Here is a 24,817-nt window from a genome sequence, read left to right as displayed (position 1 = left end):
AAAGTTCTGTTCGGAAAATGTTGGGAAAGCCGGTGGTTGGTTTGTTTTTCATCATCCACAGCGTTTTGTTCCATTTATTTCCTCTTCTATCTTTCATCGTCGTGCTATATAACTCTCTCTCTGTCTCTCTTTCTCTTAGTAGTTTTTTTGTTATGCTCTTTTACTTACTGCCACTCGTCGTTATCACTCGTTTTGTTTCAAGCTACGTATATCTTCGTTCTGCTGCAGTTGCTGGATGGTGACCGCCTCTTACTCCAACCAGCATGTGACAGCGTGTATCTAGCACATCAGCATACACAGCAGCTTACACACAGAAAACAAAATACACATCTGAACACACACACCCACACACACTCATACACGTATGATGCACCTTTGCTTGTGGTTGAAAGAATCAGTCATATCTGGCCAACAACATGTGCAGCTGGTATAGTTGACGGAGGCGACAGGATACCGACGGTTACCATGGAAACTTCGCCTCCAGCGAGCACAGGGATGGCAACGAGGCGTGTGTGTAGTTGGTACACCAACACATTCAGTCTGGGAGCTATCTCGGTGCCTCCTTGTTTCCCGCTCGCGTTTCAGTACTCGTACGTCCTATTGCTCGTTACTACGGCTCTACTACTGCTCCTGCTGCTGCTATTACTACTACCCGCCAGTCTATTTTCGCATAAATTATTTACAATTATGAACGAAAGTGTAACCTGCAACTAATTCTCTATTACCGAATCCAACAGAATATATTTTGGTTGCGTGGAGTGTAGATTTAAGATTTCTCTTTGAGACACCCTACCGAACATACCCAAGAAACACGAGTCGAGTCTTTTAGTGTTCAAACCAAGACTAGGAAGCGGATGAAAGGGCGGGTGAATGAGAGAGGGAGACGGAAGGAAATCAATTTTGCTAAGATAACGCTTGAAATTTTGATTGCATGAAACTGGACCACTAATGGATAAATAATAAGCCAATCCCTAGTGCAACCGGTTCGCCCTCCGGGGCGAGCTTGGACACAAAATTTGTCTACTAAATCCATATGTTTGACGGAGTATAATAAGCAAGCTAGTTAGCGAAAATAATGTACATTAATAATTCAAATTAATCTTTGGAATATACTATACCCCTAACGCGTCGTCTATCGCGATGTGCCGCTTCTCGAGAAGTGCTTAACCGGCTACTATAAACAATGTACACTGTATAGCTTACTAATACTTCTCTCTTCACACAAGCGCAAACCCGAACGCTCCGCAGGCTCTACGTACACCACCAAATAAAACCGGACATGTGACGTACGTGCTCCCGATCGTGATAACAACAAACAACGTGGAACACTGAGAACGTAGCAAGGCGAAACGAATCGTATGCTATCTCTCTCTCTCTCTCTATCGACTTTTTAGTAGATTCGACAGCGAGCGTATGTGTGTCGCCAGCTCGGAATCCATCTTGTACGCTTCCTCGTTGATCAACCGCCGAAGATCAGGCAAACTCGGCATATGGTCGATATCCTTGATGTTGAGCAGCTTCTGGAACACCTCCGTCCAGACGTGCTTCTTCAGATACCTGTAAAAACCGCAAGAAAGGATGAGATTTACAGTTAGTTGTGATTTCTCACCCGTCGCCTAACATCTGCACGACAGTGACGTACCTGGGCAGCTTCTGCTTGATGTCCCAACCGCTTTCGTACTTTTTCACCAGCTGCATGTACTCGCCGAACAGCATCACGTGGATCGTGCCGGCCACACAGAACAGATCGGTCTGGTACGACCATGGACGCCCTTCCTGCATTTCGATGCACGTGAATCCGTCCGTTTGGATGACCTGCCGGAAAACAACCATGTACAAAGCAAGTGTCTACCATTTCCTCTCAGAAACTGACTGCTTACCTTCTTAAATTGGCGATTTGGTTCGAAAAAGTTCATATCGATGGCACAACCAAAATCGATCAGCCGCAGTGTGGGCTCTTCGAGATCGCGCGACGGTCTGCAAAAAGGGCAAGAGAGAGAGAGAGAGAGAGAGAGAGAGAGAAGGAGTCTCTTAGGCTACAGAACTCTTAGCTCTTAGGCTACAGAACGGCGTTTATAATCACCGCCCGGGCTTACATTTTCATCAGCAGAAAGTTGTCCGGCTTGATGTCCGCGTGGATTATGTTGCAGGCGTGCAGATACTCTACGATCGAAAGTATCTGGCAGCTGAAGTGCATCACGAGAGATTCATGCATCACCTGTAGCGATAAACGCGAAAACAAATACATTAATCCCCATTGCAATGCATCTCATCGCGCGGCGTTTTCGCGCGTTACCTTTCTGGTGGCTGCGGTTCGTATTTTATTGTTAATGTCCAGCAGGGAACCGTACTGCGAAAACTCCGACACGAGTACGCTCGCGTTCGGCGCGATGACCGCCGCACTAATGTCCATGAAACCGGGCAACTAAAACGGGCAAGCAAAAAGGTGTCATTACAGTTCCCTCGCTTCCTGTACCGATGCGCCACACGTACCATCTTAAGATTAGTCAGTCGTTTTTTCACCTCCGTACAGATGTACAGCTCCCAGGTGTTGGCCGGTTTCTGATACTTGATCGCAACCACCGCACCGGTTTGCGTGTGGATCGCCCGAAACACCGAACCGTACGACCCGCGGCCCACCTCCTTCTCGATGCTGTATCCCGTCCCGCCCAGATTCGCCGTCTGTCCCTTCAGCAGCTTTGGCAGATTCGCGCTCGAGAGGTGATAGTTGGCGGCCGGATCGCGGCTCCGGGACGGAAAGTCCGCCTTGGTAAGAAACGCGCGGCACAGCTCCCCGTTGAACGGATCCACGAACGGTCGGCCGAGGTGCGTCTCGATCGTGCCGAGCGCTTTTTCGAGCCGGCGCCGGCGAGCTTCCTCGTCGTGTTCGCCCGCTTGGAAGAAGCTGCTCTCGGCGACGGTCGAGCTCATCGAATCCTCGTTCTGGCCGAGTGTGGACAGGTTCGTTTCCTGCTTGCGCAGATACCGGAACGAAGCGACGGGGGTAGACGTTTTGGAAAAGGCGCCGCCGCCGCCACCGCCACCACCACCACCGCCGCCACCGCCGGATGTTTGCGTGCGACGTGCCGGGGTCGAACAGTTGCTACCACCGCCGTAATTGAACGGACCATTGCTATTGTCCCCGGCGAAGGAAATGTTGCTGAAGGACGTGTTGACCTCGGAGTTCGATTGGTACGACGAATCATCCTCATCCGGGCGAATGATGCGCTTGCCAGCCGCCCGGCGATCACTGCCGACGGTTCGGCGCCGTTGTGTCGTCTCCCGGCTCGTTTCTTCCTCCCCGTAATACTCCTCCTCATCGCCCTCGTCCTCCTCGTCCTCTTCCCCATTCTCCTGCTCGTCCTCCTCGTCCTCGTCCTCCTCGTCCTCCTCCTCCTCGACCTCGTAGTACTGATCCTGTACACCGTCATCGTCCTCCTCATAGCCACCGACCGTTGCTTCCGAGTACTGATCATCCAACACACGCTCCCGCAGCACGCCATTTCGCACTGGCTCTTCCCCATCCTCCTCCTCCTCCTCCTGTTCCGCCTGATAATCCTCATCCAGATCGTAGCGATGCCGACGGTGACGCTTGTCCTTGCCGCTTGCACCCGATTTGGATCGTTTCGATTTTTTCTTCCTCTTCGACCCAACGGACGATGCGTCCGTCTGGGACTGTACCGACAGGCAGGAATCTTCATCCTTTTCGGGGCGCGAGAACGATAGCAGCAGGTTCGCATCGTCCATCGGATGCTCATCCGTTTCCACCACCGACAGCAACGATTGCTTCTTGCGCGAGTGTTTTCCTTTGGCGGAGGAGGATGATTTGCCCGTCCCTGCTTCGCTCGCACGCTGCAACTGGTTGTGCTTTTTGTGTTTTTTCGATTTTTCTTCCACCGGAGCAGCTGGTGCTGACGGTTGCTGCTGCTGCTCATGCTGCTGCTCCAGCGCTGCGCCAGAACCTTCGCCCGTTGGTGGTGAGGGTGAATCCACCGCGAGAGCGAGACCTGATTTCTCCTTCTTAAACTTGATCGTGATCGTCTGCTTCCGGCTGATGCCATTCTCCGCCGGTGTGGAGAACCGTATCGTTGACGCTTCAATTTGTTCCTCGAAATCATCACAGTTGTTGGCATTGTTGTACTTTCCGTGGTTATTGTTCTGCAGCTGTTGCCCGTGGCGCCCATCAGCAGCCGGATGATCGCGTCCCTGTTGCGCATTGCTGATGTACGATCCAGTCGGTGTGTTACTGTCACCGTTTAATGGCGTCTGCGGATCGTGCTGCTTGTAGTTGTGCTGTGTTGGATTCAGTTTAGCCGCATCTTGAGCACAATCCTGCGCATATCCTGCCACCGGAACGACGGCATGCGGTTTCGTGTGCTGCTGTTGCTCGTTCGCATTGTAGTGTACGGACGTGTATTGAGGATGCTGAGGATGGTGAGGATGCTGCTGATGGTGGTGATTATAGGGGTGCTCTTGGTGCGGCGATTGCTGCAGTACCGAATGTGCTCGACCTGGGTGGGGCTGTTGCGACACACCCGCCATACCCAACGGTTGGTGGTGACCGTGGTGAGCGTGGTGAGCGTGCTGATGCCCCGGAGATTGCGGATAGTGTTGGTGGTTTGATGGTGTTTGCGGTGCCATTGCGTAATGAGCGTTTCCGGGACGTGGTGCGATCGTTTCCTGCTGTCCCGGACTGTTATAGCCATATGGGGATAGAACGTTCGTCATACTCTGGTACGTCCGTTGGGGTGCTGTTACTTCCTGCTGCTGCTGCTGCTGCTGTGCCTGCTGTCCAGGCTGCTGGCTCGCAGGATAGGTATTATGATGGTTATAATTCTCGTACGGAACATGGTAGGGTTGTGGCGAATGCAGATGCCCATGATGGTGGTTAGCCGGTGCATAATGATGTTGTTGCTGTCCGTGCTGCCCGTACGGAGCAGCAGCAGCACTGGGCGAATGCATATGGCTGGTTGGCACTGGCGAATGGTGTTGCTGCTGTTGCTGATGATGATGTGTCGGCTGCTGCTGCTGGTTGTGAAGATGATGATGATGATGATGCTGGTGGTTCTGTATCACCGTCGCCGCTGGCACATTCGCTTGCTGGTAGCCATGATGTGGCTGCATCGGAGCACTCGACGCTGTATAGCAACCGTTGCTGTAACCATGGTAAGGTTGCTGCTGTTGCTGGTGATAGAAATTGCTCGTATGCTGTATCGATCCCTGTCGCATTTGCTGCGCCGAATGGTAGCTGTTCGGCTGTGTTTGCATCGTTTGCCCAATTGGCATGTGGCCAGAAGCGTTTGAGGAATATTGTTGAGCACCATACATGCGTTGCTGCTGCTGCTGCTGCTGTTGCTGATACTTCATTTGCTGCATTTGACGCATCTGCTTTTCCTTCTCCAGCTGAGCAGCCTTCGCTTGCCGTTGTGCTTCTTCCTGTTCTTCCTGCAGCTTCTTCTGTGCCTCCTGGTGCCGTTTCCGTTCAAACCACCGCTGGGCACGGATCTCTTCCAACGAAAATTCCATCGTTGGCCGTTCGGCATGCAGGTCAGGGTAAACGAGATGCTTCGGATAGCAGCATTTCCGGTTCGGATCGTACGGTTCCTCCAGGCACAATGGAACATCCCAGGTTTCGTGGTTCGATCTAGCTTCCCGTGCAAAGTTTGGAGGCAGACGGATCGCATCACTATCGTAAACGACATTGTCGTCCGTCGTCTGATGATCAGCTGCATGCTCGGCAGCATCCGGTACCGGTACGGGGCGCGCAATCTCTTCCGCGACTGGGTACTGTACAAGTTCGGGATCATCGTAGACGTAGCTCAGGGAAGATGAAATGACGTACGCCGAATTGTTGAGATTACACTCGATAATGCTTTCATCCGATGGTTGATATTCGCACGCACTAGGTTCGCCCTCCGTTCTATGAGCTTGTTCCTGGTGCTGACGACCGTTACCGTTCGATGGCGCGGCTGCAAGATAATTTTCTTCGCTGGGCGTCGTCTGATGCTGCACGGGTTGCTGATGAGCATGAGACGCAGAGGAAGCGGCAGAAGTAGCAGGTACGGAAGAGGGGCCTGATTCACCCGATGGGAACGAAGTTGTCTGTTGGTACGGTTCTTCCTGCCCATTGCTACCAGTGTAGTAAGTACCACCGTTGGGAGGATTTTCCGGCAGGTAATAGCTTGCCGGGGCTTTCTGTTGATGATAGTAAGCTTGGGGCTGTTGTTGTTGCGTTTGTGGCTGGTTGGCAAATGTCCCATTCGGTCCTTCATGGTGATGGATAACGGCTCCATTCGTTCCGGTCTGCAGTTGGTAGCTTCCCGGTTCCTGTTTAAGCCTCTTTTGTGGTGGACTTTGCGATGCGACCTGCTGCCTTGGCTCTACCATCGTGCTGGCGGACCGTTTCTTTGCAAGCGATTCATTGTACAGACGATAGTTGCGCTGCGCTTCGTGCAATTCTTCGATCGGCTGTGCCTTCATCTGTATGCCGAGGTTGTAGATCGATTCGGCCTGCTTGTAAGCACTTTCCGCCCAGCCAATGTAGAAGCTGGCGCACTGCGTGCCAATGTTTTTCTTGTACATCATTTGGTAGAAGCTGGCGGGCGATTGTTGCATGTTGGTCTACAAGAAGCAGAAACAAGGGAACTGATTATTGCAAAGGCCATTGAGAGATTCCGCGCTCGCTACTTACGTATTTCATCCATATTTTGATCATACGCGTATCCTGCTTGTAGCCCTCCGTGTCCTGATAAAGCAACAGACATTTCTCCACGATCGAGCGCAGATTGTTGGTGCGATCGAAGGATCTGTTCTGTTCGTACCAGGTGATGTAGTTGAACCACAGATCGAGCGGATCGTTACCGTTGTACCCCCGGATCGCATCCTCCCAAGCTTGCTTGTCGGCCTCGAACCGGGGGTTCACCACCACGCTAACACCGCCGCTACGCTCGATCATTGCTGCCGGTTGCAAAGGCGCACCATGATGATGACCGTGCGGTAGCGGACGGTGAGAATTCATAGCTTACCCCAGATTGCGCCCAGATGGGAATAACCCAAGGACCTCAGGTCGCTTATGCTGTCGCTACAGTGGAATGTCTCTTACACCGATCATGCACACACAACACACTCAAGCACTGTCTTGCGTCGTTTCCGCCGGAGCAACCCACCCACCCGAACTGATGAATCTGTTGCTACTGCATTCCAGTGCACCGATCTTGTTGCCTTTCAACCAAGCAGGCCATGCAGCAATCAAAACAAAAACATTGAACCCATCGCACACACGCGTTCGGTGGTTGCGCACCACGCAATGAAGACGGTAAGGTACAGGTTGGCTTACTTTGATGCTAGAGCTCTTTAGATACGATTTTTTGTCGTTTCTGGGCTTTTCTCGGTCTCGATTGCTTCACTGCTTTTTTTTAACGGAGTCGATCAGTAACTTTCGGTCAGCGCGACCACTATTTCCAAGCGTGACCCTTTTCCCTACCACCGCAAGGTATTAGTCACGAGGCACTGTATGGTCACGGCAAACGAGGGGGTGGGTGCGGTGTGAGCCCGAGTAGGATGATCCAATGCAGTTTCGACTGGATCGGTCTTTGTTGTTGAGCTTATCCAATCTTTTCTCTCAATTACTGGAATTACTGCTGCTGCTGCTTCTGCTGATACGGGTGAGACGGGCAGGCAGGGGAAGACAATGCGGGACGAAAAATTTCTGTGGAAAACCCTGGGGCTGCAGCCGCTTGGTCTGGTGGCGAGCGCACGGAAGGGTTCGGTGGAACACACCAAACAGCCCCTCGGGAACGCTTCTGGCTAGGTGTGCGGCCCACTTTAACGGCGCGAAAGGCTTCGAGAACCGAATTGCTTGTGAATAGAACTTTTGCCTACGTTCCCGTACGAGTTTTTTTTTGTGTGTGAGGAAATCCAATCGAAGAAATGCACGCAACGAAACTTAAGCCGTGATTACACGGTTCCAAATTCGGTGACAGCACCAAAAACGCTTTGGGAACGCTTCTGATTGTCAATGGGTGTAATTTTCGAGAAGGTTGACGGAATGTGCAGGCTGACGAAATATTTCCTCATCATGTCGTTTGTTTGTTTATTATTGCATAATTTTATCAGATGTTAACTTATGTAAGCTGGAGCGTTCTACATAATAAAATAAAGTCCTTTTTTCGTATTGGTTTCCCAACTAACAAAAAAGTCCTTACACAAATGACAGTTCTTGGGAAAACAAATGTAAAAAACCGTCAAGCCGAAAAGGCAAAAGTTTGAGCAAGCATTAAAAATAGTTTTTAATATTTATTACTTGAAATTGAAAAGATTTTTTACAGAAATATATTCCTTTTCTTCTTTTGCTTTGTTTCTACAACTTAAGGCCAGACATGGAACGGCTCGGAGGAGATTTGATTTGACCATTGACGGGTGTAAGCAAGGTGTATGTATTTAGAAGGTGAATTTTTATCGATTTGACAGGGCGACATTTTAGTCGAGTTATGTCAGAGTTTGTTTACAAAAACATATGGTATGGGGCTACCAACATGAACAAACAGCCTCGATTCTCAGTCCCTTGAGCAATTTCGCTAATTTATGGGTCATCTTTGCATATTAAGAGTTGTCCCACAGAAGATTCACGATATTTGGTTGCATTTTTCGTCAAAAAATCGCAAGCGATACCACCACCAGCGCCTCCTCCGATGCTGCTCTCACTCTTCTCAATACCCTTCCCCTCGATCACCCCGGAATTGTTATGTCAGGTCGAGAAATGTCAAATTGCTCTAAACAACTCTACCTTCTATATCTACATACCTTGGGTGTAAGGACGTGATAAAAACAATTTTGTGTGAACAGTAATTTACAACATTTTTCAGCAGTTCTTACAGTTCAGCAATTTTTGACATGTTATGGTAGTTTGTCTTGCGATCCTAAAATTACATATTCTCAGCTTCAAATTGTTATCATTATTTGCATTTACAATATTCAACCACCCCAATTTTGACCAGAATATTCATTCGACATTGCTGTGCCTGCTGCTTCGCCGAGAACATTTGTAAGGTTTTGGTGTAGCGACAGTTGGGGCAACACACATACGCACGTACATCACCGTTGGTCCAATTGTCATTTTCCTGCACATCTTCTTCGGTCAATCTTGTCGCCACCGTCAACCGTATAGGTACTGCCTGGTTCCGTCTCCATCGGGAGTTTTCCGTCGTTTGAACTGTTCCTCGGTCCTGTGTGTGCCTGTGTATATGTATGTGTGTGTGTGCTGTGAAGTGCTGCTGAATTTACACTATCAATTGCCCTTCCGACGCACTGACGCGTGAATCGTTGTGGCTTCGTGCAAAACGTGATTCCTTGTCGCGTACTACCGGCCACCCATCCTTATCCTTCACCGTCTTTGTCCAACGAGCGGTTCAGCTTCAAAGGGCAGTGCATCTGCGACCAGTGTATTCCTGTGTGCGTTTGTGCGTGCGTGTGCGCTTGTCTCTGAATTCAACGGAAAAAATGGCAGCCGTGATGAGTGAGAAGATTCTGGCCGCAAAGAATATCGTATGCGACATCGAAGGGACCACCACGTCAATTTCGTTCGTAAAGGTAAGTTAAAACTTGACGATGAATAGTTAGTAGCAATTTAATGGAATTTAATTTCTGAAATATGTGTCCCCCCAACCCTTGCTGATTCCACCGTCTCTTCGCTCCAGCGCCGGTACTACGCTTCCGGTACCCGGTGAACGGGTGGTGGTGGTGTGGTAGTAGAATAATCAGACAGGATGCGTGTAGATGTAAATCCACACTTTTTCTGAAACTTTTTCAATAGAACAGAACAGGATGGGACCGTTTTTTTCGTACATTCGACGCTAGCAATGGTTGAACGACGATCTTTTTCTCATTTTCCGTTTCCATGCTCTCCATTTTCCACTGTCTGCCGTTTCTCCCGGTGTCATCGATCGATCGTTGGGTGTTCGCTTACTAATACCTTCACATGCCCCGGCAAAGTTGAAAGAGAGCAAGCCGCGCGTTACTAATACAAAGCCCCGTTGTTAAAATTCGTCGGACGACGGATGTTGGATTGCGGGGGGTGAAGGGTAGCAGTGCGGGGTAACTTTGAACGTTAGTAGAAAAAGAAAACGGTTTGGTAGCAACAAAAGTGGTGTGTGAATTTTTTTTTGATACATTTCCTACATGCTCTCAAACGTGTTTTTCCATAAGATCTTCTAAATCCTTCCACCGTGTGTTGCATGGGGCAACCGCACACAGTTTCCATGTGGTTGTGTCGGTGAAGGCTAGATTTAACGGGTAAAACATTTGAATTCACACGATGTTCTCCGGACGGTACCGGCTGCATGGGATGAGAACACACATTCTTGCAGCAATGGGAGCTTTTGATGGTCCCCTGCTAACGTGAGAAAGAGCGGCCGTTCATCTAGGGAGGCTGTGAAGAGATTGGCAAACGCTAAAATGGAAGCAACATTTGCTGCTGAACATTGAAATCAATGCTTCAACTGGGTTTATCCGTTTTTTAATTAAGTCGACCACTAATTTCCATAAATTCCCAGTCGCTAATATGTGGAGCAAACCGGGCGTCATTTTCCTTTTGTTCTTTGCGATCCAAGAAAAAAAAACCGTTAAAAACGTGTGTTTGTGTGTGAGAATGTGTTGCCAAAAAGAAGAGGCAGACAAATGGCTGGCAGAAAAAAGAAAACTTCCTTTTTTTGTGTGTGCACCGCCGTTCCTTTTTCCCGTTTCGAGGGAACGCGAGCTACACACACTATTCGGGTGTAGTTTTCCGCAGCTGCTTCGGAAGTGTGTGAGATGCAACTTCTCGAGTTCAGGGATTTTTTGCGCTAGTGTATGTGCAAAATTGCTAATTCGTACTCGATGGCTGCTATGCAAGAGTCTTCTGGAGAGAAATAGAGAGAGCAGAGTTCGTGTGTGTGTGTTAGTGTAGATTGGGAAAAGTGAAGAGTGCAGTAACCGGAACTTGTAGATCATGCCCACCGCTGTGGTGGAGAGCATTTCGAGGGGGGAATTGCATTTATCAATAAATTATAGTGTTTTAAATCCAAATTATAGTTAGATTTTCTTTACAAAGGACACCCCGTGCCTGAGGCTGCTAGAATCCGGAGACAAAAATCACAAAATGCGTCGCTTCAAACGCCTTCATTTTGCTTTTACCGGTTGTCAAAAAGAGGAAAAGCTATCCGGGGGAGGATCAGGGGAAGTGGAACGCACAGTCTAAAATGGCGTAGTTTTGCTGATGTTGTGTATCGTGCAAGAATGTGTACCATTTTAAATTCACGTCTATTAATTTGAATAATTAAGCAAAATTTAAAATATTTCTTGTAACATAATCAGGAAAAACAAAATCATTAGTTTAGGATCCTTTTTTCACCTTTTTCTTTGGCCTAACAACACCTGGTTTTGAAGACCTTTTCTTTAAGGTTCCACTGCCCATGGAGATTTGAATGTTGGATTTGCTGAGTGATTTTAAAGGGATCAGGAAAACGAAAACCCGGCGGAAAAGCTCTTGACCTCTCCGGGCCTTATGTTATGTTCATCTCTTCGTTGCGTTCGCATGCTCCTTTGCACATTGGCACTGGCGAAGGAGAGCGATGGGTACAATATAATCCGGAAAACAATTGACCAAGAAACGGACGAAACTGGCAGAGGGAAGAAAACGCGCGACATCTAAAAATAGAACCAAACCATTCCAGCCGCCAGCAGAGCCAGCAGCATCTCGTTCGTTTGTCTCTTCTCTTTCTCGTTGGTTTTCGGTTCCGTGTACGTATGTTTTTTTTTTGTTTTATTGGTGGTTGAAGAACTAGTTTTCCTGCAAAGACAAATTCCTTTGCATGTATGAAAAAGAAGCAGGTATGAAGGGCAAAGAAATGCAACGTGCGAGCATTGAATGGCCATTGCTGCAACACAACCGGTGTAAAACAAGCATTGAGTGTGCACAGGGAAGAAGAATCGCGCGCTGCCGTAGGTGGAGAAGAATATGGCAAGTGAGCAGTGAGCATAGATTAATGAAAGAAGGAGGCACTAGCAGCACAACATCCTCCCTCCCCCCTCGATGGGGTAACCAAAACATGTTTAGATGCAGGCGGCGCAGCAGATACATATGCATCACACCATCCAGTAGCAGCAGCAGCAGCAGTAGCACTAGTGTAGGCTGTGTGTGTCCAAGTGAAAAACCGGGTAAAAGGGAATGAAAATTAATTTCACAACCAACTCTGGCTGCTGCGATGCTTCTCTTGATGTGTGTGTGTGGTGGTGGTGGTATTGGTTGCCGGCCGGCATGTGTGAGAGAGCTGGTGGTGAATTTATTACCGACCTTGCTATAGGGTGCGTTCTGTGCTAAAGTCCTCTTACCTGCTTGCGGGAAGGTATCGGCTCTTTATATTCTTACTTCTTCATTTCCTTGCCTTTTTAGAAGGAAGGTAGACAATGTGCTGAAATCTCTGTTACAATTATTTATGGACATCGTTCAAAGTAAAGTGTACCTGAGAGCGATGGTTACGAACAACTCTATGTGACACACCCACCATGATCTGCTATAATCTGCCTAAATTGGTGTTTGACCATGAAATCTAGCGATACTCCAGCTGGATACAGGAAAAAAAGGCTAAAAAATTAAGAGCGAATGGATATTGTAGCGTCTTTAGGGGTGGATAAAGCAGCTGAAGCAGAAGATGTAAAGGGGTAGTAAAACCTTTTCACCCTTTGTTTTGTTTTCGAATTTCAAACTCAAACCGTTTGGGGGGAAATTGCCACTATTAAGGTGGTTTCTTGACCTGGTGCAGCTCAACTTTCGTAACGGTTGCCCATGCTCCTATCCATGCATCTCAGTGTAGTTTTACTGTACCTGGTTTTCTTAATTATTTTATATCTCCCATCTCTGAAGGGTGATCGGTAATTGGTTGTACTTATCAAAGATTCTTGCACTTTAAAGCTGTTCAGGTGCAAAAATTCCGTAAATGAATTGTTGAGTTTCTGAACAAATTGGATGGAAAAATAGACTAACTTCTGATGGGTGTTCAACCTGGAACCTTTAGGCATAGCTGTCTAGCTGTACCATTTAATAGTGGCAATAGTGTTCTTAAATGTAGTGAACCAGTTCCAATCATCGGTTCTTCGATCTTATTGTAAACGATACCATGGCATTCGATTGTGGTGAAATGAATCCAATTGGGGTTTTCTCAGTGAGAATCGGCAGACGGTCCAGAATGTTTTTTGATGCCATAATTTACTCGTAAAACATCGTAAAGTTAAGGTTTTATCGTTGCCAAACCTGTCCGATTGACCGAAGAGTTCAACGGACAGCGGAGAATTTTTGGGTAATAATATCAATCTTGTCCAAAAGATTCTTCTCAGTTTTTATGGGATATTTGAATGATACAATTTTCAAGCAATAACGCCTCTCGCATTCCACAGCCAGTTTCTGTAACATTTCGAAAGTCATACAAAACTGTTTGATGGTCAGAATCTGTTACTTCTTATGCGTTTAGGGTTTTTTTTTCAGAAATGAAAAAATGTTGCAAAATTTGATGCGATTATAATCGATGGCGGTCAGACGATGTCTCACTTTTTCCTAGTTCTTAGTTCAACTAATAGCTCTGAAGTTCTTTAACCTCGTATAGATTCTCCAAATCACTTGATAAGACAAAAAATAACAATGACAGTATTCAATAGACGATTGAAAGTTTAAGTCGCATGCAACTGTAGGAGACAGATTCCATGAATGAAATAATTGTTCAGCATAACTTATGACAGAATTGATAATTATACTATTCAGCACAATATTGCGACGAATCGTCATAGTCATGCTGGAATAATCCGAATCACAAATCAATTTCTCGACGCAACTAATGTACTAATGTATCACTGACCAGGAAACATTTTCCCAATCTACAGACAAATATTTGAGCCTGCGTACCATAGAATGTCACCCTGTGGCATTTCTTTTCGAAAAGAAACTTAAAACAAGTTAGACAGCGGCGCTGGTCTTCACACGGCAGGACCGTGGTTCAAATCCCATCCATACCACCTTCCCGTACGTAAGGCTGACTACTTTACTACGGGGAAAATTAAGTCACAGAAAGCCAGAAATGGCAGGCCGAGACCTCTCTAGGTTGTAGTGTCATCGAAGAAGAAGAAAACAAGTTAGGCAGAGGTATTTATACAGGAATAATGAGATAAGCGTTAAAATGGAGTTAAAGTGGAGTGTTTCAAAAGAAAAGAAAACTATGATTTGAAGCCTAGAAAAAAACTTGCTTTTTTGAATTACTTTATTCATAGCCGCTGTATCCTATCTTTCTTATCCAGTTTGGTTGTGGATATCTTATCCTTTTTGGTTTATCCATTTATAATTAGATTTTTCAACGGATATTTGCACGCCGTTTAGTAGGAGGGTGTGAGAAAAATGTCCATCACCCGCTTCTGGGCTAAAGAAATCGTTCCCAAAGTCGATCAATTGTTTTATTTTAAAGACTTGGGATTTAAAATAAACCATTGAGGTATAAGAACAACGAAAGCTTATCAAAGAAAGTTGCTTTGAATACTATTATTCCTATAGCGTATAGGATAAAGGAAGAGCAAAAGGAGGGATAAACGAGGGCACATCCCATCCATGACCATATGAGATGATGTGTCTGTCTGCCTGGTCTGTTGTTGGTTCTGAGCGCAGTCACGAATAGAGGACCGGCGTCTATAAAATAGCGGCGAGGACGACGCTGCCGACGACGGTCAATGACTTTGTTGATGAAACTTTGTTTTCAAGGACAACGATGCCACTTTGGTGAACGCCGCACACAGGCACACACACACAGCGTAAGGGAAAAGGGTGGTAAACAAACACATTCCTGTCGTGAACTGGAAGGATAATCATGCGGAAAAGGATCCGAGTCAATACGTTTGAATTTATTCTACAGTCCATCCAATGTACTAAGATAAAGCAAAAATTGAATTGTTTTTTTTCTTCACTATTTCCCTTTGCAGGATACTCTTTTCCCGTATGCACTGAAAAATGTGGAAGAATATCTGAAAAACAACTGGAACGAAGATGCCACGAAAACGGTTGTGGCCGCTTTGCGCGAACAGTCGGAAGAGGACAAAAAGGCGGAAGTGGAAGGTGTGACGACGATCTCTGCTGGGGTAAGTGTGTGTGATGATTGCACTAGTTCCCTGCTATGTTCCGGTAAATTGATATGTTTATGTTTTTTAATTTAAGGAATCGGAAGATATTATTCCGGAGATTGTAAAAAATGTGGAATGGCAAATGTCAAAGGATCGTAAGACGGGCTCGCTGAAGACCTTGCAAGGATTGGTATGGGCGAAGGGCTATAAGGATGGCACCATCAAGGGACAGTAAGTGATCTAGCAGAGCTGTTATGCTGTGACAAAAGCTGAATATAGTTTACCTAACTTGGGATTCTTTTCTACAACTTTTCCCCCCTAGTGTTTATGACGATGTGCAGAAGGCATTTGAGAAGTGGACGGAGAGTGGTCGCAAGATCTACATCTACTCGAGTGGCAGCGTCGACGCTCAGAAGCTGTTGTTCGAGCATAGCGAGCAAGGCAATCTGCTGAAGTATCTCGCGGGGCATTACGATACCAAGATTGGCGCCAAGCGCGAGAAGGCAAGCTACGAATCCATCCTGAAGAACATTGAATCATCGGGCGAGGAAGCGTTGTTCCTTACTGACGTATACGCAGGTAAGTAGTGTCTCCTCAGATCGGTCAGACACTACCTCAGACAAACTCAACAATCAATTCTAACCCTTCATTTCTTGCCCATGTGCAATTGTTTTTATTTTTTTACCATTTGTGTATTTTTTCTTTGATCCGAGCAGAAGCAAAAGCGGCTAAAGAGGCTGGTCTCAATGTGGTGCTGCTCGATCGCCCCGGGAACGCGGAACTGTCCGACGAGGAACGCAAAGAGTTTACCGTCATTACCACATTTTCAGATCTATCATTCGAAGCAGTGCCAAAGGAGGAGAATGGTGGTGCTGCTGTTACCAACGGCAAACGTAAAATCGAGGAAACGACCGAAGTTTCCGAGGAGGACCAAGCACAGGTATATCCAAACAAAAAATAAATTTTGCCTATAGAAGTAAGCAACTGATCTTCCTATGCCCCAAAACAAACATCCCCTTTTGCAACATTCCCAATCCTTGTTCTTTTCCCCGTATGTTAGTGCCGCAAGTAACAGAAAACCCCTTCTCTACAAGAGAGGAGTGAAATGAAAGTTTATTATCTGAAATCGCATTTCTAAGATGCCAATACGAAATTTCGAAGAAGAAAACTAAAGTAACGAATAGCAGTCGGCAGCAACAAACAAATGTTTGGGTAAATGAATGTCTGTTTTTATTTTACATTTTACATTAAAATGATCCTGAGTAGAATGAATTATTGGTTTAACTTAAATATTAAATATTAAAGTTTGATCATTTCAATCGAAAATAGTACCTTAACAAGATCGAGCCACTGATAAATGTAACGGTATACATATCTTTAAATTCATCTTTTGGTGCTAACTGTTACAATTACGCTTATTACGATGTCTCTTCTAAAGAATACTTACCAATGATTTAATTTAGTTGATCTTTTAAGTAAGAGTTTTTCTAAGATTGTTGCTCATGATGGTACTTGTGAATTTCTAAACCTGATTTATAACACAATTTTATATACCAAACCAAGTAGACACACAATGCATAATAATTGTTCCTTTATATACACAGTACACATGATAGGCAACCCCTCCTCTTCATCAACTAGTGAAAAGAAAAACAAAATAAAACAAATGTCTTCCATACATGGGATTGGTTTCATCCGCAACGGTTCGATTTTTCAAAATTTAATCTATTGAAATACATCCCGTCAAGTCTGATCGATCGAGATTAAATGGTTTAAAAGCTTTAAAAATCGTTTATGTTAGTTTATTATGTAGTTGTTGTTGTTGTTTAATGAAACCATTGCCATGTATAAAATCAAGTTGCACTTTTTACCATTCGGTTGTTGACCAGAGAAAGAAATTGGGGCGAGAGTTTTGGTTGTGGTGGTTGTGATGATTAGCGCATGTGTGTGTATTGAGAAGGGGAGACAGCTTGCTCTGCACTAGGCAAATGTTCGGGTTGACTTGCTACTTGGGAGTCGGTGCTTGTAAGAATATTTAAATGGTTCGTTTACAGTGATTTACAAACCTACCCAACATTTTATTTCGATGATAAAGATTTGCTAATTATACCTTTAATACCGATATTATTTTAGGGTCTATTAAGAATACACTCTGATGGGAGCTGTTCAAGAATGCTTAACGTTATTTTCAAATACAAGATAATGGCTCTGTTTGTCACAGCTCTGTATTGTGTATAAGAATATGCTTTGACAAAAATTTTGACTAATGCACAGCATTATTCCACATTATTTATCTAAAATAGATTTTTAAATAATAATTCGGATTTTGGAAATGCTGGTCTAAGTTTTTGAATTACCGTTCAATTAATATTTGAATTTTGTGAGCATTTTTTGTAATTAAATTTAAAAAAAGTTAAATTCAATCTTTTCCCCGGGCTATTACTTGTACAACCGATGAGCACTGACTGTTTTCATCTGTTGCTCCTAACTTTGCCTTTTCTGGTTGTTGTCTTAGCTAACAAGATGCAGACAGTGCCATCTATTGGGGAATCGGGAAGCTTTCGTTAGCATGCTCGGCATTGGTGTGAAGCAAACCGATTGGGAAGTATTGTAATCGTGCCATTTACTTATAATTTTTGTGTGGTTTTCTTTAAATTTAATTTCAGGAACCACCGTCCAAGGTGACCAAGGTCGACGGTGATAAAAAGACGGAAGCAACCGAAGAGAATGGAACCACAGAAAATAAGGGCACGGTCGATGAGGCTAAGCCGCCCTCTACCGCCACAGACGACTCTGCTCAACCGAAACCACCCACTGAGGCGATGGAAGTTGATGGAGGAGAAACACCTGCCAAGAGTGATTTGCCCGTAGAGGAGAAAGTGGTAGAAAAAATGGAAGAAGAAGATTCACCGGTGGAAACGCCGAAAGTAGAAACCGAAAAGATGGATTTAGATAAACCTGACGCACCGGTTGAACCGGAGAAACCGATTGCTGCTGCTGAGACCAGTGAAAAGACTGACGATAAAGTGGAGAAGAAAGAGCCAGAAGTGACTGGAGATGAGGAGAAAGTAAAGGAAAAGACGGCTGAAAAGAAGGAGGATAGTACGGTTAAAGCTGACGAAAAGGAGGCAGAATCAAAGGTAGTAGATGAAATTGATGGCGGCAAGAAGGATGTGAAACCACCGGCCGAAGAACAGAAAGATGATGTTAAAGAAAAAGAAGTTGAAAAACAAACAAAGCCAGTAGAGGATAAGGTGGAGGCAGTTGTAGATTCGACGGAAGTAGTTGCTACTCCCGAAGTGGCGTCCGAAGATAAGAAGAAGGAGGCGGAAAAGCCCGTTGAAAAGGAAGCGACTGTTGTTGAGACGGAAAAGGAAGCTAGCAGTAAGGTGGTGGAAGAGGCCAAGGTTACCAGTGACATTCCAAGCAAAGATAACATTCCGGTGGAGGAGGTGGCCACCACCACCTCTACTACTACTTCTACCACTGAAGCTAAGGCAAAAGATGGTGCTGCAACAGTGGCAGAGGATGTTAAATCCACCGCCGCCGCTACTACTACTGATTCAGTAGAAGCGGAAAAATCAAACAGTGATATCGTTTCGACGACAACCGATACGGAAGAGACAGGAACTAGTAAGAGCACTAGCGAGGGTGAGGCAGAACCGGTAGCAAAATCGGAAACAGAGGTAAACGGCACAGCAGATACGGAGTCGAAAGTGACCACTAACGGTGGTGCTGGTAGCAGCAGTGTAGCTGAGGAGGAGAAAAATGGTGGCGGCGATAGTGACAAAGAAAATGACACTTCGCTCAACAACTGTGAGGCGGCGGCGGAGGAAGTGAATGGTGAGAAAACGAATGGTACCGCCACCACTACCGTCGCTGCTACCACTACTGCTGCCACTACCGAAAGCAGCAGCACCGATGCCGAAGAAGTCACCTCCACTGAAATTAAGGCCAAAAAGGAAATTGAACCGGTTGTGGCAGCAGCGCCAGTAGTTACGCCGGCACCACCGATCGAGGCAGAATCATAAGCCGGAAATGGTTATCTCGTTCTTTCCCAGCTGCCGGGCATTTGATTGACCAGAGTCGTCCGCACTTATACACGATCGGCCAAGCATATTATTCCTTTCTTTCATTTTAATAGCGGCGCTTAGTAACGGCGTTAGTAAATAGTTTGAACAGCATCCTCCTTCGCAAGAACATTAGCAAAGAAGATCTGTATTGCTGGGACAGACGCGTACTGATTGTAACGAAGAATCTTTAAACTTAATGACGCATTATCTTCACCAGAATAGTAATATTAGGTACGTAGTGGATGCAGGACTGTTGCGGACTAAGGCGAGGAATGACAAACCCGCTTCCACGCGCGTAACTAGGATGAACTATTTCTTACAATTGAAACTTTTATATAAACATATATTTATATGATTTGACACATGGCCACTACAAGAAGAACTGCCGATGGAATATAAAGCCTCCCTCGCCAGGGAAAAAAAGACAATGGAGAAGCGGCCTGGTTGCACCCTTTCTGTTAGCGAACTTAATCAATCTGTGCGCGGCTAGGCTTAATAGGAGAGCTACTGTCTACAGTTTGACCACACATACATACATATATGGCATATAATACCACACGCAAGATGCAACAGTAGAGAGCTGCGTCGAGAGCGAAGCATTGGTTTTGTGTCTCGGTTAATATTTATTTGGCGCTACACGATGCTGCTCCTCTGAATGTGCAACGACGTAACCGCAGGGCCAAGCACCTACTACCGTGATGAGATGCTGCTCCACTGTTTCTTGTCGTTTTACAACAAGAGCTCTCTCTCTCTCTCTCTCTCGCAACTGTAATCTAACATTAAAACCAGAAGAATTTGTCCCCATTCCCATGTGGGGATCTGATCGATGAAAGACTGAAAAGAGGAGGATGATGCAAACTCATTGGTGTGAAGAAGGCAGAAGTCGAAGGTGGAAGGTGAAATTTGAAAATGGCGCATCTCAAAATCGGAACACACACAGCGTTAATTTTTATAATATTAGTTCCTCATACATTGTGATTACACTTAACAACTGCACGACGACGATGGTGGACAACTGATATGTGTTTTGCTAACGAAATCCATATCTTGTGTAGATACAGAAACACACCCCCCATCATTCGGGGAGTGTATAGCGGATACATTCGGTTTGTTTTTCCTCCTATTTTTCAACGGACAATTTGAAAGATTTGTGATTTGTGAAGGAGAAATGTATTACTTGCAAAACGAAATAATCTCGCCAAGACGAACGATCGAACGATGATTTGACGACACGCAGTATTCGATGTAAAACGATCCAATTTTTATGCACTAACCGGTGACGAAGTCATTTAGCCTGCCCCGTCGTGTATGTTCTGCCGGAATTATGTCGATGTGTGTGATCTATGGGTGGGACACATGACCACCCCAACCGATAGCATGGAGATGAAATCAACGCTCTAGCAGCAGAAGAACAGGAAGGATGAATAATATTCACAAGCGAGTGAGTGTTTAGTAATAATGTGAAACTTACTACTAAAGGACGGGCAGAAAGCTTAACACTACTGTCGTCCCCAATACTACGATGAATGCGGAACGGAGATAAAAAAAAACACGAGCATTAATTTGCTGCATACACAAGAGAAAAAACAAAACAGCACAAAAAGTTATGGAAAAATAAACTAATCGATAATATTTTAATGTTCCAGACACCAAGGAATCAGAAACAAAACCCCCCAAAACACACCCACATATATACGAACAAGTTATTTTTGTTATGGAAAAACAGTGCGAAAAGTGATTGAAAAATATGGTGAATTGGTGGTGTTGCTGGTTGGAGAAATTCTCATGAATGAATGGTGGATTACATACTAATTCTATCCTGTCCCTATATCCTGTGAACGTGTGCCCGTACTGCCTAATGTATCTTCTACTGCATTGCATTGATATCTTATAACGCTTGTTTCATGCTTTGCTTATTTTCCTATACCAGGTGCGAAGATTGATTGCAACAATAGAAAGTTGTTAACAGAAACATGCCTGAAACAGTCAAACGGTAGTTCATTTATTTTACAAAATGGCTACGAAGTAAAGGTGACGGAAGCAAAACATTGAAGGGTATGAAAAAAACGGATGTCAGTTGAAAGCCACGTGAAAGACGATGGACGATGACGAACTTACCGAAGAAAACTGCTTTAAGGTATGAGAAGTACAATTGGAGCAGGTAACCACACCCGGAAAACTACTTGAACCTGATCATTTTCAAGTAAAAGTGTGCAATTTTGACCGATCAGCTTCAACAAAGTTTCCTATCGAGCTCCGCATATAAAAAAAAATCGGTTATGTCTACGCTAAAGCAGGTGAATTCTATCTTGTCTGTAAGAATTTTAACCCGCTCTTTTATGCATGGATATAGTATTTGAACTGTATACAGTATTTTTGCGGCGAGCTCTACAACCTCTAGAGATTTTGTGTCCTGCCAAAATTCAGGCTTTTTGTAACATGATTTTACCCGTAGCTGGATTGTCAGTCCTGCGCACGGAAAGGAGACCCGAATAGGATTTGAACCACGGTCCTCGTAGTGACGAGCTGCTAAGTGTGCATTAAAGGAGAGACTTATGTTAAATAGTCTTTTTTACGATCGCCCTATACCATAGTGACCCTCCAAAATGTTCACCATCTTTTCGTCTCATATGTACAGACAATGATTTTACAGCGTTAACAATTGATCTGGAGCTGATATGGCCATATTGAAGATTTGTTCGTATGAGTTTTATCCTACGATGGAAGCGGCATCGGTGACGTGCGCCCACGTCAGTACGGCGAGTATTGAAACCTGCCAGGATCGTCTATCCGCACGCAGAACTGACTATCTAGCGACGGGTAAAACCAAATCAAAGAAGCCAGTAATTATACCAAGTATTTGGAGAACCTTATTAACAAAGAAGGAGATGACTTTTAGCTCTCATTCGTCCAGGGGATTTAGTATCCTCCTAAACGATGAAGAATATGCTGTCCGTATCTGAGATGCAGCAGTCCAATTATTCACAATGAGCGGCAGCAGACGCTTCTGAAGAATATTGATTGTGAGCAAGTTATCGATCCTTTCATCTGATCTAAGTTGGTCTGGCCAGTTATACAATCTATCAACAACAAGTTGGAACAACTGATTAAGGTCTGCAAATAATCGAACAGCATGCAAGCATTTGTTTTGTCAGAACTAAGTAGCCATATAACTGATTTCAGTCAGAATCTGGAAGCAGTGGTTTTGTTTTTGAAGAAAACTTCCTAAACATAAGTCTTGAGCCAAACTTTGGCTTCCCATATGTTTAATCTGCTGTAATATTGTTTTGATGCTTACATCCAAACTGTCTGTCAAAGGATAATCCAAAGGATGTTAACCGTTACTGGGAAATGTAGATAAGATTGAATTCGCTTCCTTCTCTCTTCTTCTTTCCTGGCGTACAACCGCGAAAGGTGTCGGCCTGCCATTTCTGGCTTTCTGTGACTTGATTTTACCCGTAGCAAGATAAACAGCCCTGCGTAATTCGCTTTCTACAGAGTTAAAATCATGGAACATTACGGAATGAATAGAAATTCTTTTACGTAAAACTCCTATTTTTTTGGTAACTTTACAATTGTTGAGTATCTGTACCAATCTTTGTGAAGATATCCTTTAAACGCTTTTGTGTAGCTTTTTATATGGAACCTCCAGTTTTCACCAGCGTATTAACCCGAAAGAGCTTCGAGTCGTGGGAAATCCGGTGCCCATGTTTTCTCTTAGTATATTCCACTACAAAATAGTATGTTCTGTTCGATCCTGCCAGTGGGCAACAATTAGTAAGACGATCATGTGCCGCTCAGCTTCCTCGTACTTCGTAAATCAGAGCTTGACGCAACGGCTCGTAGTATGAAAATGTAGTTCAAAGTTTAACATTTTAAGCTGTTTTCAGGACAGAAGAAAGATAATATTCACCATACTATTTATTATGTAGTAGTATATCGTTTTATACATTCTTACCTTAAATATTTTCCATTTTGGTGGTAACTTGAGTGAATCTAACCTTTCATTTGACTTCAATGGAGGCGCCTGGTCGTTCACAGCAATTCGCACAGTAATGATATTTTAACCCATATTTTTTATCTGTTATTCCCTGCAAAAGATTGTTTTTTCTCTTCTCTCTTTATGCAGTAACCGTTATAATTATTTATTATCTAGAAATCCTCAACAATGTAGAAAAAACCCGACGCTTGTGAAATGACAGAAATAATACCGTGGTCCGGTGGACAAAAGAGGCGCGAAGAAAAAAAGAACAGGTAAAATGAGTTTGAAGTAATACAGTAGTTGCACTGAACAGTGCTGTGAAAAACGTAGACTCTCTTCGACCGTTGTATGTCCACTACGGAAAGCAAAAACCACTCCACCAACGTGTGGATAGTATGCCTTCCATCCACTCCACTGGATACGCTTTTCCGTATCTCTCGCTCTTTTACATGATTTTCCCTGCTCTGGAACCAAAAAAAAAACTGTCTTCCGCTTTTCCAACTAAAGGCTGTTTTTTGCATTTGATGGAACCGAGCAAAGTTTTTTCCTACTGAACGATTTCTGCGAACAGTTGGGTCGCACGAAATGACGCACGCAAGCTGAATGCGAGTGAATGTATGAGTGTATGTGTGTGTGAAAGTCCACTGGGGTGGGGATAACTGGGGTAGAAGACCCCGGTTTAAGCGGTGAACTTTTTTCAACGCACAAAGTTCTTGGGTCGATCGTTCAGGTCTTCCATTGCGTTTAGTTGTTAGTGCTGTCAGAGAACGCAAAATGGCGCCATATTCGGTGTTTCTATTTTACTGATCATAGTTTTTAAATATTATTCTTACTCATTATTTTGAAGGAATGTTAGAGCAATTACATTCCTTTCTGGGCTGTCTTAGGATACAGCCCTTGGATTTTCAAAATTTTGTATTACGGCTTTATATTACCACGTTCGAAACACAACTTAGACCATCTTTTTGACCGATCCTTGAAATGATGCTGTAGTGTCCTTTGTTGTGAGTCCCTTGTACATCCGAGCTCCATCGGAGTATCCATCGAGACTCTGCTGAAATCTAAAACGGCAAAACGAATACGAAACATCGCAACACGTTCGCCAAAATGCCTAGACGGTCGAAAATTGGATGACTCAAGACTGTGCGCATCCCCGACCGTTCTTCGCAACCCACGCGCTTCACGAATCCCAATACCGAGAGCCGTTCATCACCGCATCCACCCGAAAAGGGTCCGGGAATGGGTCTGTAACATTACGGTCGTTCGACACACGAACCGGAAGCATCGAGGAGAGGGACACACGTGCCGTATATATCCGCCTGCCGTGAGTAGCGTAACATTTCTGAGAAGATGCTCCTTGTCCCATCCAATCCCGATCCCTCCGTTTTGGGTTAGCGAATGAAAATGGAATTCTACGGTGATTGTCTCCCGGAGCAGAGCTCGTCTTGGGATCTTCGTACGGCTGTGTTTGCAGCTGGCAACCATTCGTCCCTTAGATCTCTCACACGCGTTTGGTCTCTCTCTCGTTCTCTCACACACACTCAAATGCCCAACCATGAAACGGTCCTTTTCTTTCTCAATTTCATTTTCGATTCTAAGGATGTCTATTCCTTGCTGCTACACGGGTTCCCTT

At 45.0% G+C, this 24,817-nt stretch overlaps 2 protein-coding genes across 2 annotated transcripts; one reads left to right on the top strand and one right to left on the bottom strand.

Moving 5' to 3' along the window:
- Nucleotides 1-36: 36 nt before the first annotated feature.
- LOC118502570 (putative RNA exonuclease pqe-1) lies at nucleotides 37-7,961 on the bottom strand. Its single transcript, XM_036034892.1, has 7 exons — nucleotides 6,692-7,961; nucleotides 2,494-6,621; nucleotides 2,297-2,425; nucleotides 2,097-2,218; nucleotides 1,881-1,977; nucleotides 1,643-1,815; nucleotides 37-1,557 (listed from the first exon to the last, which is right to left on the bottom strand). The coding sequence occupies exons 1-7, from the start codon at nucleotides 7,016-7,018 to the stop codon at nucleotides 1,380-1,382; spliced, it is 5,154 nt and encodes a 1,717-aa protein (XP_035890785.1). The 5' UTR covers nucleotides 7,019-7,961; the 3' UTR covers nucleotides 37-1,379.
- A 1,139-nt stretch (nucleotides 7,962-9,100) lies between these two features.
- On the top strand, nucleotides 9,101-20,885 carry LOC118502568 (enolase-phosphatase E1). Its single transcript, XM_036034890.1, has 6 exons — nucleotides 9,101-9,588; nucleotides 14,992-15,147; nucleotides 15,224-15,360; nucleotides 15,452-15,708; nucleotides 15,846-16,069; nucleotides 17,796-20,885. Exons 1-6 carry the CDS (start codon nucleotides 9,499-9,501, stop codon nucleotides 19,158-19,160), a joined length of 2,229 nt encoding a protein of 742 aa, XP_035890783.1. The 5' UTR covers nucleotides 9,101-9,498; the 3' UTR covers nucleotides 19,161-20,885.
- Nucleotides 20,886-24,817: the final 3,932 nt, after the last annotated feature.

The sequence above is a fragment of the Anopheles stephensi genome, chromosome 2 (genome assembly GCF_013141755.1).
Source record: "Anopheles stephensi strain Indian chromosome 2, UCI_ANSTEP_V1.0, whole genome shotgun sequence".
Classification (NCBI taxonomy): Eukaryota; Metazoa; Arthropoda; class Insecta; order Diptera; family Culicidae; genus Anopheles; species Anopheles stephensi.
Note: the sequence above shows the minus strand (reverse complement) of the source record. Positions and strands in the feature narration are given on the sequence as shown.

What these genes read in the sequence shown, in the direction of transcription:
- LOC118502570 (XM_036034892.1), bottom strand. Translation starts at nt 7,018, where the DNA reads ATGAATTCTCACCGTCCGCTACCGCACGGTCATCATCATGGTGCGCCT. An exon ending in GACTGACTAATCTTAAGATG is followed by an intron (nt 2,426 to 2,493) that starts GTACGTGTGGCG and finishes TGCCCGTTTTAG; the next exon opens with TTGCCCGGTTTCATGGACAT. An exon ending in AACTTTCTGCTGATGAAAAT is followed by an intron (nt 1,978 to 2,096) that starts GTAAGCCCGGGC and finishes CCCTTTTTGCAG; the next exon opens with ACCGTCGCGCGATCTCGAAG.
- LOC118502568 (XM_036034890.1), top strand. Translation starts at nt 9,499, where the DNA reads ATGGCAGCCGTGATGAGTGAGAAGATTCTGGCCGCAAAGAATATCGTA. An exon ending in GATGGCACCATCAAGGGACA is followed by an intron (nt 15,361 to 15,451) that starts GTAAGTGATCTA and finishes TTTCCCCCCTAG; the next exon opens with TGTTTATGACGATGTGCAGA. An exon ending in CCGAGGAGGACCAAGCACAG is followed by an intron (nt 16,070 to 17,795) that starts GTATATCCAAAC and finishes ATTTAATTTCAG; the next exon opens with GAACCACCGTCCAAGGTGAC.